A 13,621-nucleotide genomic window follows, 5' to 3' on the forward strand; every position below is an offset into this window, starting at 1 on the left:
GACACTGGAGAAGAGACATGCAACGTTCCGGAGCGCCGGCCAAAGGGGGATTGGCAGGATGCAGAGGCTGGGAGGTGGGAGCTTGCTTGAAATATCTAAGGCACGGCAAGGAGACCAGTGTTTCTAGCACAGCGTGGTCAGGCCAGTGGCCTTTTCTGGGATCAGAGAAAGCAGGGTGAGGAAGAAAACTCCCAAGTGCATTATTATGCCATTGTAAGGGCTTCAGACTATTCTCAGGGAGATTGGAAGTCACTGAGGATTTTCCTTCAGAGTGCCAAATCCTAGTATTTCCAAAAGTAAACTCTGACTTCTGCACTATGTGTAAACCCATGCAGGACCGGGAAAGAAGCAGGAAGGTCAGTTGCAGTGACCTATTGCCATAGCAATCTGTTATAACCCAACTAATGGAATAATTCAGGTTCAAGATGACTGTGGTTTGGGCCTGATAGGAATATAGGAATTATAATCATCGGTCCTACTGTGAGTATGACTCTTTTGAAGGCAGAGGCGAAAGGATTTGCAAATGGATTGGATATAGAGTACGAGAGAAATACTAGCAATGATTCCAACAGTTTGGCTTTGCAACTGGAAGCAGGAAGTTGTCTGGGGAAACTTGAGCTAGCAAACCTGGAAGGAGAATCAAGAATTTGAGATCCTTATTAAACAGGTAAATGGAGAGTTTGAGTACGCACTTGAATGAATGAGTCCAGAGGGCACAGGACTGTCCTGGCTGGTGACAGAAATCTGCAGCTATTAGTGTCCAGAGGACATTTAAATCCATGAGGTTGGATGAGATCACCGGAGAAGGAATCTGGGTAGAGAAGAGAAAGATGTGAGACAGCCCTGAAGACATCGCGTTTGGATGTCGCGGAGGTCAGAAGTCACAGCGGAGAAGCAAGAAGAGTAACAGCCAGTACAATGAGAGCAAAACCCTGGGAAAGGATAATGGTGTCCCAGAAGGAAAGTGTAAATGCAGGCCATCTTCATTGCCATGGTAATTTCCACAGTTGCTTCTCTGCATCCAGTCTTACCCTGCATCAGTTGACTTGATCTTTCTAAAACATATTTTTTTTTGACAGGCAGGCAGAGTGGACAGTGAGAGAGTCAGAGAGAAAGGTCTTCCTTTGCTGTTGGTTCACCCTCCAATGGCCGCCGCGGCCCAAGCACCTGGGCCATCCTCCACTGCACTTCCCTGGCCACAGCAGAGAGCTGGCCTGGAAGAGGGGCAACTGGGACAGAATCCGGTGCCCCGACCGGGACTAGAACCCGGTGTGCCGGCGCCGCAAGGCGGAGGATTAGCCTAGTGAGCCGCGGCGCAGGCCTAAAACATAAATTTTAATCATATCACCATCCTGTGTAAACCATTGAGATTGAAACTCAAAAGCATTTAATATGTATATGATGTTGTCTCAGCTTTCTTCTTTTAATCATAGTTAGCTTCTATTTTATTTTTTTAAAGATTTATTTATTTTGAAAGTCAGAGTTACACAGAGAGAGAAGGAGAGACAGAGAGAGAGAGAGAGGTCTTCCATCCGCTGGTTCACTCCCCAGTTGGCTGCAATGGCTGGAGCTGTGCCGATCCAAAGCCAGGAGCTTCTTCCAGGTCTCCCACATGGGTGCAGGGGCCCAAGGACTTGGGCCATCTTCTACTGCTTTCCCAGGCCATAGCACAGAGCTGAATTGGAAGTGTTGGAAGTGGAGCAGCCAGGACTCGAACTGACGCCCATGTGGGATACAGGACTGTAGGCAGCAGCTTTCGTGCTATGCCACAGTGCTGGCCCCAGCTTCTATTTTAGAAAAAAAAAATATTTTTATTTGAAAGGCAGAGCTGCAGAGAGAGAGAGAGAGAGAGAGAGATCTTCCATCTGTGACTCACTCCCTAGGTGACTACAACAGCCATGTCCTGGCTAGCCCCAAGCCAGTAGCCAAGAACTCCATCTGGGTTTCCCACCAGGTGACAGGGGCCCATACTTGAGCCATATCCTGTTGCCTTCCCAGGTGCATTAGCAGGAAATGAGTGGAAGCAGAGTAGCTTGGGCTCAAACTGGTACTCTATTTTGGGATGCAGGCATGCCAAGCAGCGGCTTAACTCACTGAGCCATGTGCTGGCGCCTGTATCAGCTTCCCTTAGTCAGCTTAACCATTAGGTATTTGGCTTCCTTGCTCTCCTCATTGCTATATTCTTCTGCCAAACAGAACTGCTTTGTTCACTGAATGCCCCATGCCCATTTTGACACATAATATTATGGATTTCTTCTTCCTGAAAACTCTTTCACTCCACCTAATACTGCATCTGGTTAGCTGATTCTGTTTTCAACATTCAGTGTAGATGCCACATGCTGACTCCACTGCTTCCAATCCGTCTTCCTACTAATGCATTCTGGGAGGCAGTGGATTTCCCTTTAAGTGTTGTGGGCCCTGACATGGATGAGATCCAGGATTTTAGCTTCAGCCTGGTCTAGACCTGCTTGTTCTAGGCAACTGGAGAATGAACCAATAAGACAAAAAAAAAAAATCTTTCTTTGGGCTGGCACTGTGGCACAGCAGGTTAATGCCCTGGCCTGAGTGCCGGCATCCCATATGGGCGCCGGTACAAGACCTGGCTGCTCCACTTCTGATCCGGCTCTCCGCTATGGCCTGGGGAAGCAGAAGACGGCCCAAGTCCTTGGGCCCCTGCACCTGCATGGGAGACCTGGAAGAAGCTCCTGGCTCCTGGCTTTGGATTGGCTCAGCTCCAGCCATTACAGTCAATTGGGGAGTGAACCAGAGGAAGGAAGACCTCTGTCTCTCTGCCTCTCCTCTCTCTGTGTAACTTTCAAAATAAACAAATAAATCTTTAAAAAAATCTTTCTTTATTGCTCTTTCAAGTAGATAAAAGAATTGTTAATAAGAGTCAGTTTTTAAAAATCACCTACTCTGTGTAGGCATTAGTTTAAAGACCAAAATGTATGCACGTTGAAATGATGTGCACCTAAGCATGGCCTGAATGTGTCCTTAAAGCCAGAGAATTGGCTCCTCCTCATTGAAGAAAATTCTGGTCCTGTGTCCTTTCCTCCAATGCGTTGGTTGTATCCAGAGTAGAATGATATTGATCCCGATCCGTAAGGATCCCCACCAAGAAGGCAGCTCCTCAGAAGACACAGGTGCCCTGCCACCTTGGACATTCTCTGCCAGCCTGTGAGGACTCAGCACCTGGAGACACCCACAGGATTTTCTGAGTCTTGGAGTTATTCCTTTAAATTCTCCACAGAACGCGGGGCTCACCTAAGCTGAAACTGGGCCTGACGTTGATGCTGATCTGCCAACCACTCTCCAAAACACTTTCTTTTTTCCTATTTCGTCCATCAATTTTCCTTCTCTCCTGCTGATTATTTTCAATTACAGAAATACATCGTTTTCCACAAATTGCGTGACCTGCTTTGTTCTTCAGCGTCATTCCTACTGTGAATCCATTCAACCCATATATGTGTGCAACATTTGTAATTTTCTTACCATTTTCAGTCTTATTACCTATTTTTTAATCCCCTCATAAGTGTATGCCATTTCTTACTACCATTTTCAGTGATTTCCCTAACTTTGCCCCTTGATGGACATGGCGGGATTTTTCTCATTAAGTACCTGGGAACCATACAGACAGAACAGCCAAATGATAGACCGGGATGTTCTTCAGCGTCCGAATAGCCTGGGCCAGTATTCAAAATTAATTTACAATCCCATCTCTCCTGCTTTTCGTAAACCATAGTTTATGTCTTTAGTTTTCAAAATAGGAAATTAAATAGAGTAATTTTATGAGTGCTAGAGTTTAAATCCTGTTCTTTTTGACTATGTCAACTTGTGTCCCTGTTAGGCAAAAGCACAGTTTTGTTCCACCAGTTCCAAGGTGGAATTGTCAGATGAAATACAAGGCCTTCAATCAGCTTTGAATTTCAGATAAGAAAAGAATATACTTTGAGTATTATTTTTGCTAAAGTTATTCATGTTTGATACAAAATTTAGATTTAGCTATGCACCTTATATTTTTATTTGCTAAATGTGTTAACCTTCCAAAAAAATGTAAACTAAAACACCTCTGAATGTATTCTATCAGGAAATAGCCTATAAAATAAGTGACCTTGATTACCAAATTTAGAAAAATGGTTGCAATTAAGCAGATTTGGAAGGAGAGAACCACTCAGTAAGAGTGAAAAATCTGAGTCTAGTTTGTGTTTGTTTGTGTGTTTAATCCTGCAGAAGTACAAGGTCCACTGGAAAAGCTAAGTACTGGGTTTGACCAGGGATGTGATCCATGTAGCTAGATCTGGGTTTAAAGCTGTTGAAATGTAGGGAGGGCAAAACATGCAGTATCTTGAGCTGTAGGATAAGTCCACCTCAAAATAGACCCCGTGCCTCCCAGTGAGTCGCTGCGTGGCAGTGCTGTTGCAGTCCATGGTTAAACTGCGTGATCCATGACTGGGGATGTGACGCTAGGCAGAGGAGACCATCCCGTAGGGGTATCAAGCAGTGTCTCCCACTGAAACTAATGCGCAAGCAGGCACTGGAAATGCAATCAGTGAGGTATGAGATTGGTTTAGGGAAGGAGTCCGTGACAAGAGAACCGTTGGTGACTCTTTGTTGTCAAGTCTTGTGTAACTGCCAGAAGAAAATTTAGGAGAAGAAAACATGTGAGGAGGTAGGGATGACCAATCCATAAGCCACATAACAAATTTAAGAAGTAGCAAGAGATGCAGGTGTTTTTGTCCAGTAAGCAGGATGGAAATACGCGATCAGATCTTTAGAGAGGAGATGAGGCAGGAGATGTTAATCTGAGACTGTTTGGGATCCAGGGAGCAGTTGGCACTGTCTGCCTGTGAGTGATTATCCAATTAGATGAGAAGAGGGGAAGGAAAGAGGGCCAAGAATGGAATGTTAAAGCCTGTGTTTAGAACTAGGAGGATGAAGGGTAGTTACTGAGCAGTAAGTAACAAGCAGGTCAGAGAACCAGGGAAATCAGATAGACACAGCAGGATTTTTAGAGCAGGGTTAGCTCCTCTTGTCTGTTCATGCAGAGCAGTGGCACCGGGTAAGACAAGGAGCCTCCCTGGGGATGCCACTGCAAATAGGAGCAGTGATTCAGGCAGAGAAAGACTGGGAAGGGCAGTACTCAGATCCATACAGTGATCATGCAGCATGGCTGTGGCTAGGCAGTGGCACAAAGGAGTGAAGTAGACACAAACAAGGGAATGTCGGGTTCACTGAAAAGGAGAGCAAAGGATAACTTTACTTTTGTGCAAGAAAGTTTGAAACTGATGCATAGATTTTTCATGGTATGATTTTTATGGATTTTTCCATCATAGGCATGGGTTTCAAATTTGTTTTGCACAGAAATAAACATCTTCTAATTATATTTTCTGTGAAATTTTTGATGTACCCTTTCATGTTCTTTGATGAGAGTACGGGGTGGGCAATTAGTCCAACTATAAGGATGCTAGTTAAGACACCCATGTCCTATATTAGTGCCTGAGTTCAATATCAATGCATGGCTCCAGCTCCTGACTCCAGCTTCCTGCTAATACAGGCCCAGGAGGCAGCAGTGGTGGATCAAGTAATTTTGTACCTGCCACCTGTATGGCAGATTGAGTTCCTAGCTTAGGTTTAACCCAGCTTTAAGCTATTGCAGGCATTTGGGGAGGGAACCAATGGATGAGAGCTCTTTGTCTCTGTTAAATGATTTTTTTAAAAAACTTTCAAAGGAAAGTATAGTAAAGCAAGTATAAATGGAGCGTTTAAAGAAAGAAAAACAAGAACATTTGCATTTTTTTTCTGAGAGGACTCAAGGTACTATCAAGAGTGGTTACTTATGGAGAAATAGTTGGGAAAAAGATTTCTTCGCATAATGTCACTTTTTGTACTTCTTAAAAGACTTTCCTGATGTTGGACATAAACTCACTCCGTTTATTTTATTAACAGTGACAAGGGTTAACTAGCAGAAAAGTTCATGGAACACATTAAGAAGTGTTTAGCGTTTAAAAAAATTGCTTGAAGGTCTTTTAAACAAAGAATGTAAAATTGTGGCCTCTGCTAGAAGCTTATCAGAAAGTCACTTGAGGGAAGGGCTTCAGAGGAGCTGATTAGAGTGACTAGACTATGTTTGTGGGTGGAGGGCAAGGCTCGGATGTGGAGGGAAAATGTAAAGATGCAAGATTGAAAGAGAATAAGGAATGAGGCCAGGTCCCCATGGAGGCAGCAAAGGGCTGGATCAGAGCTGGCCTGACACAGAAGAGGAGCAGCTCTTCAGGGAGTAGAGAAAAGGAAAAGAAAATGTCTGAAGGAACAGAGGGATTTCAGTTACAGAGGAGCCAGCTCATGTAGAATAGCCTCTGTTTGCAACAAAAAAGAGGGCTGGCAAGAAGCAGGGGTCTTGAAGACAGGGAACAAAATTTAGGGTAGCTGCTGTGATGACATGTTGTATGGTCATAGAATATGAATAAAGTAATTATTGAGATGCAAGGAACCATTTTGTTAATTTTTATTTATTTTTATTTGAGAAGTGGAGAGATAGAGTTGGAGGATCTGTGTCTGTCTCTCCATCTGCTGGTTCGCTCCCCAAATGGGCACAACAGCCAGGCCTGAAGCAGGTTGAATCCAGGTCCAGACAGGACTCCTACGTGGATGGCAGAGTCCCGAGTACTTGAGTCATCTGCTGCTGCCTCCCACGGTGTGCATTAGCAGAGACCCGGATCAGAAACAGAACAGCAGGGACTTGAACTAGTCATTTCTTTCTTCCTTTCGAAGATGTATTTATTTATTTGAAAGAGTTATAGAGAGAAGACACACACAGAGAGAAACCAGGCATTTCTATAAGGGGTGCAGGTCTTCTAAGTGGTGACTTAAGCCACTGTACTAAATGCTTGCCCCAGGAAACATTTTTTTGATAATACCATCAAAAATAGGATAGTTTATGGCTTCCTCCAAAAGGGCAAGTGAACCTGAGGCAGGTGTGGAAAAATAGAGAAGAGATTTGGAGTTTTGCAGCGTCTTGGTTGGGCAGATTGGGAGTGAAGAGGGCTGTGTTCAAACCTTATGGGAAGCAGCTGCTCACCTGAACCTATGTCATCAGCTACAAGGTAAGAATAAGAGGATACTTCCAAAGTTCATGGAAAAAGGCATGTTGCAAATAAATTTCAAGTTTTTTTGCACCATTTTTTTTTAATTTCCTTTACCAGGAATTGTTGTAAGTGCCCTCATATCATAGAGTTTTCCTGATAATGAGATCACATCTGTAGTGCTGAGAACCACATGAGTTGTTGAGTTTCTCATGTGACAGGGAGTCAGGCAAGGTGATTGGGAAGAGAGAGGTTAACCGCTGTGTAGGGAGTGATCAAAAGCATTGATGCTCGAGCTTGGGTTTTATTTCCAGCTCTGCTACTTATCAACCATGAAACTTTGTGCAAGGTGAGCTATTTTCTTGCCTCAGTGTACACATATGAATGGGAAAACTTTCCCAAGATTGTTGGAAAGATTAAAATGAGTTAGTATGTGAGGAGTATTAGAACGGTGCCTTGTGTATATCAAGCACTGTTTAAGACTTTGCAGCTGTTGTCATGGGTTCCAACAGTAGAACAACTATCATACCAATGATGAGATTTTGGAGGACAGGAAATCGTAATGGTTGAGATGTTGATTGGTTTATGGCTTAAGCGATTCCAAGAATTTCAGACATAATTGAAATTGGCCAACACAGTTGACCATGACTGGCCATTTAAAGGCTATTTTCTGATATGTTAAAAATGTTTTGCTTCTCCATGACAGCATTGTATAATCAGCTCTAACAATAATGTCAGCTGTATCAGTGCGATGCAATAGTCTGGCAGGTAATTCAGCAGCCACAGCCCAGCCTGGTCTCAGAGTACTTCCAAGGATGGCCCTTCGCTGGCTTGTGGTGGGACTCCAGCTCAGCAGCAGAGTGCTTTGTGTTCCATTGGCTCTGTTCTGCCAGGCCTCTCCTTGTGAGAGTTTATCATGTGGGTGCCTTGTCATTCACTGCCTCCTGTGTATTTAACAATCCCAGTTTGCCGTCTATTCTGAAATAGGCACAATGGTCACTAGCTAGTAGGAGGTAGGAAAGGATGTCACGTCTTGAAAGGTACTTGTTGTGCCACTCTGCTAATTCTCTGTAGCATCTTTGAGTCATGCAAAAACTATTGCAATCCTATGGATAGTTAAGTCCCTGCCACAGGAAGGGAGTTAGAATTCCAGGAGGAAGTGGCATTCCTTTGCCTTTCACCTGCAAAGGGAAGAAGGGCAACCCCTGTAAACAGCCCTTTTATCGAGTCCTCTGGGGACACTGGTTAACATAAACGACTAGAGACTAGATGTGATTATGATTCAAAAAGCCAGCAAACTTGTTAATACCTGCACACAGACTGTGAAGTTCAAAGGGGCTTTGAAAGGTCATTTAGTCCTTCTTACCAGCTTGGACCACAAAAGTAAAATAAAATAATCACAGTCTACTATTGTTAAGTCCTACTGTTTTTTTTGTTTGTTTGTTTTGTTTTTTTTTTTTTTTTTCAGGGAAACTCAGGCGATTTCACAGTCTCCTTCAGAAATGCAGTTCAGTTTTTTAACAAGCCCCATTGGAGGAAAGGTCATTTTAACATCTAACCCGAGTCCCACTTGCTGTAATAAAAGGCCAGGTCTGCCTTTGAAGTCCTTGTTAGAGATGGCAGAGAACTGGTTAGCAGCTGTGTCATAAATGAACAGCCATTGAGTACCCATCATGAGACTGTTCTTTTCTTAACCAAACCCTACATGCGCTCCAGATCACCCAAGTCACTTTACAGCTCTCTTTTCTTCAGACCAAATGAACCCATAAACAGTTCCTTCCCAAGGTCCTTATTTCCACCTCCCTATTAATCTTTGTAGCCTTTTGTCCGTCCTTTCTAGCAACGAGCACATTTCTCAATAGTTTCTGAGCACTCGGGATATAAGAAGTTGCTCACTCAGTTCCTTGGGTGTTTTGTTTGAAAGACACATACACACAGTGAGCTTCTATTTACTGATTCACTCCTCAGATGCCCACAACAGCTGAGGCTGGGCTGAGGTCAAAGCTGGCAGCTGGCTCTGCTAATGGCCTCAGCAAAGCAGCAGCAGATGACCTGTTTGCCTGCCACCCACTTGGGAAACCTGGACAAAGCTCCTGACTTCAGCCTGGCCCGGCCATGGCCATTGCAGCCATCTGAGAAGTGAACGAGTAGATGGAAAATCTCTCTCTCTCCCTCTCAATAACTCAGACTTTCAGATAGATAAATCTTCAATAATTTTTAAAAACTGGGAACTGGGAACCCAATCCAGGTCTCTCCTATGTGGGTGGGAGGAGTTAATTGCTTGGACCATTACGGCTGTCTCTAAGGGTCTACAATAGCAGAAAGCTGCAGTCAGGAGCCAAATCAAACCCAGGCACTCTTGACATGGGATGGAGTAGTCTTACTCAACATCTTCATGGGTTGGCCAACACTCCTGGTTTTTTTTTAACACCTGTAGATTCCACACAGTGTTTCTTAGCACATGTTGGCTCCTTCCAAGCTTTTGCCAAAAGCTGTTATAACTCCTGTATAAAAGAAAGAAATGATGAAGAAAACAGGAAGGACATCAGTAACCTGTCAACATGGAAAACTTATTTTCTGAAACAGAAAAAAGAAGTATCTTTCACTCACAGAAAAGGGAACAGTCTGCTTAGTCCATGCTTCAGTTCAAAAATTACTTAGGCCAAACAAAGCAGCCGCACTGTATGAATGTGAGAGGGAGGGCAGGCATAAACAAGTGTATGTGTGGATTCAAATGCAGAAGAGGTCAGGAGTCTTACAATCAACCTAAGACTCTGCTTTTTTTCATTCTTCTCTTCCTGCAATTGGAATCCAGACAATCAAGTAATCAATAGGTGTGCACAATGATTTGCAAGCTTCTGAGGGAAATTATGGAGGTATAATTGCTTTTGAAGAGTTTACAGCAGTTAGGCAGAGAAAATCACCTCACTGGCATTCAGATAATTAATAAAAGGTATAATCCTAAATGAGTGCGAGGAGCCACAAGAGATGTAAGAGTTGGTGAGATTGTAGATTGGCGGTGTTGTCTGGACCTTTCCTGGGGGAAGGAGGATATGCTGGCCCCTGATGTGTGTGCAGAGGCAGAGGGCCAAGATGCTTAGTGGACTGGGACTATACACAGGTATTTCAAAAGGTAAGTCGAAAACTGGAACTAAAAACTTACTTTCTGGGGTGTGTTTGGTGCAGGGGGTTAAGCCACTGCTTGAAATACTCACATGCCACATCAGAGTGCCTGGTTTGAGTTCTGGCTACAATGCTTCCAATCCAGCTTCCGGTCATTGTGCCTGGGAAGAATGAGAGAGAGGCTAAGAGAATGGGGCCCTGCCACTCGAGTGGAAAACCTGGATGGGATTCTGGGTTCCTGGCTTGCCTGGCCCAGCCCCAGCTGTTGTGGGCATTTGGGGAGTGAACCAGCAGAGGAAAAAGGATCTCAATCTCTCTCTTTCTCAAATAAACATTAAAAGTTTATTTTGGTGCAAAATTGTTGAAACTCATATATACATGGGGTCTCCAGAAAGTCCATGGGAAAAGTACATTATGAAAGAGCCATGCGTGGATTTCAACTTTTTGTTTTGTTTTGTTTTGCATCTAGGTAAGCTTATCTCTTAATTCCAACTTTCCACGAACTACTTCAGGTGTCACAAACTTCTTCACTGACCCTCACTCAGCACCTTTTGCTAGCAAGCATCCACCTAACAAGTAAATGAATTACCATTGATGAGTTACCATTGAACAGGGGTCAATGTAGAGAAAGCCACCAGGCCTTGAGGAGTGCCTGGGTGCCCACAGACAAACAGCTGCCCTTCTTCTATGAAGCCAGGGTAGAAAATGTGAAACTCAACCTCAAGTGCTTGAGGAGCCAGTCCTGAACATAAACTAAAACTTTTGGGAATGTGCAGAAATCCTTATTGGAAAGAGCGATTAGAAAATGGTGGGGCAGAGAGCTGAAAAGAGAAGGAAGAGAAGTACTCACCAACAAACAGAGGGGAGAAAGAGGAGAAAGAAGAAAGCAGCATAGTAGGCTGTCTTTGTAAGAATTTGAGTTGTGGGTAAGGGCATTTGAGAGTGGATCTCTTAAGATGCAAGATGTGGCTTTCCGTACTTGTTGGTACCTCTGTAGCCGCTCGTGGAACCAGGATCTGCTCCTTGCTTTGTCTTTCCAGTGAGAAATCACTGAGAATGTGGGCCATATGTGAGTGCATCTGTGGTTGGCCCTCAACAAATGCTTGTTGAATTGGTGAAACTAATATGTCCTGAACTTTGTAATTCCCAGTACAGATTTTCCTTGTAAAATACATTCCACTCTGCTTCTCTTTGAATAGCAGCCCCTCTCTGCTGGCTCCTGGCTTTAGATCAGGTAGTCCCAGCCAACGTCAGTGTGAGCCATACCAGTCTCTTTTTTTCCCACTTTACCCCAGGGTCTTTCTACTCATTTCAAAAATCTGTAATTTAGAATCACAATCTAAATAGAGCCTGCAAATGTTCCCTTGATGTCAACCAAATAGAGGCTGCAAGTGTCCCCGAGAGAGAAGCCCACTGAATCATATAAAACATTTATATCTAGGTCAGAAGGCATATGTGAGGTCCTTACCTGAAAACAAGATTTGTGGCTGCAGGAAGAATGAGAATTCTGGTTGTCTAGGAAGTTATAACTTGGAAACATAAAGGGCAACATGCGAATCTTGGGGGGAAACCATGACTTGTCCCTGCTACTCAGTTTTGTCTTAGAATATTCACGTCCAGTGATGTCCATTCTTAAGCCAAGCATTTCACCCTGGCCATCGTCCTGGCTTCCAGAAGTTCCTGGTTGAGTGTTTTGGAGACTAACAAAGTCTTTGTCTTTGCTTTGCCAGCTCAGCACCAGAGCAGCTGCATTGGGTATGCTGCCAGGCTGTTTCTCTGTGTGTGCTCATTTGCTGAGCAGGTGTGTTCTCCCCAGATACACCTTTTAAGGTGATGGTGTCATCAGTCAGCAATGCCCAAGGAACTGGAGAGAGTGCGGGGGGATGAGGCTAATTGGTTTCAATCCAGAGCTCTCGCTGCTCCGCACATCCCAGCCTGGTGCATCTGCTGTGCTTGTGCCCTCCCTCTGCTCAGGATGTCATTGTGCTCTCCCGGAAACTTCTGGGGGTGGAGGCAGGTGGAGGCTCCGCAGCCATGGGAGCTCCGAGGTAGACAGTAGTGATAGTACATAAGCTTCTGGTGGGGTCGGGGAAGGAGGTCTCCCTACCTCTCCCTCTCCCACTTGGACCATCATGAAGTCGGAACTGAGATCATACTCACAGCCTCTTGCTCAATACCCTTCACAAAGTTCTGTTATTCAAATGTTCTGATAAACCTCTGACTTTGCAGATATTGGGGGGCTTTTTCACTGTTGTGCTCACCTTTGCACATTATTTGTACATGTTTACTATCCTGCTGAACTAGTTCTGCTTGATTTCCTTGTTCACTCTTTAATTTGGTAGCACCTTATTTTACAGTCCACTAACTTTGTTGAAAATAAATTCACTTTACTTGTGTGGTTAGTATTACTCGTTTGATAACATAAGTACCATATTAGGGTGCAATGAATGCATATAAGTGCTGTGCAATTACAAGGTAAATATATGATGGGTTTATTTTATCCTCGCAGCCCAACACAGGGTGACATCGTAATTACTTTTGGACCCATTAAGTGTACTTACCACATAATCTGTAGGAAGATTAATTATGTAGTTAGCACACGCCACCTTCCATTTCCACATACTTTCCAAGATTACACCTCTTTTAAGTTGATGTTGTTTTGTATAAATCGCTTATGCTGAATTGCAGTAGTCGTTAGGAATTTTCAGGAATGAACCACACCCTCATGTGCATCTAAGAAAAGAAGGGGAAGCAGCTACAGCATCTCTTGGGGGGCGGGGGGACACCCAACATTCTAAATTCAAACTAACGCTTGTATTTTTGCTTTGCTCATGCATCCAATAGGATGGAGTAGGAGAGGTATGGGAGAAACAGCATGTGCCCCCTTAGAGACAAGTCCTCAGCCACAATAAAACCTAGAGCCTAGCACCGAATGGTGTCAGAAAAGATTTACCATGGACAGCGCCACACCTGGGACTATCACCCAAAAATTCTGCCCTATTGGTTGCACATCCCCAGACTGCTGTTGTCAGTGTTCTCTGAATCTAAATGGTTTTGTGCCAAAGCTAAAATTCCTGTTGCTCTGGTCTTCTCTCTGTTGCCTCGTGGACTCTGTGTGACCTTCCTGTCCTAGACCACTCTCTGAAAATGCATGTGCCCAGGTCATACAGACACGGAACAGTTCACCCATACTCTGTCGTTGAATGTGGGGCTCTCTTCCCCTCAATGGAAATAAATATACTTCTCAGATAAATATGACTTTCTAAAATAAGGAGTCGTCTGTTTTGACTAGAAAAATATTTTCTTTACAAAATCGATTTTCTGCAAGAGCCTTTTATATGGTAAGCTACCTTAATGCAGTTGAGATATTTGACTAGCATCGCTTTGATTGATATAAGGCATTATCGTGTGAAGCA

At 43.9% G+C, this 13,621-nt stretch overlaps 1 protein-coding gene across 7 annotated transcripts in view; it reads left to right on the forward strand.

Annotated features, from left to right (window-relative positions):
* UNC5D (unc-5 netrin receptor D) overlaps positions 1–13,621 on the forward strand; it is a 585,082-nt gene that overhangs the window by 492,766 nt on the left and 78,695 nt on the right. The window contains exon 8 of one of the 7 annotated variants that reach the window (XM_051833975.2): positions 13,050–13,064. The exons of the other annotated variants lie outside the window; for them this stretch is intronic. Coding sequence (XP_051689935.1) covers positions 13,050–13,064 — 15 coding nt within the window. The remainder of the gene's footprint in view (positions 1–13,049; positions 13,065–13,621) is intronic. 7 annotated transcript variants of the gene reach the window in all.

This window comes from Oryctolagus cuniculus, chromosome 2 (genome assembly GCF_964237555.1).
Source record: "Oryctolagus cuniculus chromosome 2, mOryCun1.1, whole genome shotgun sequence".
Taxonomy (NCBI): Eukaryota; Metazoa; Chordata; class Mammalia; order Lagomorpha; family Leporidae; genus Oryctolagus; species Oryctolagus cuniculus.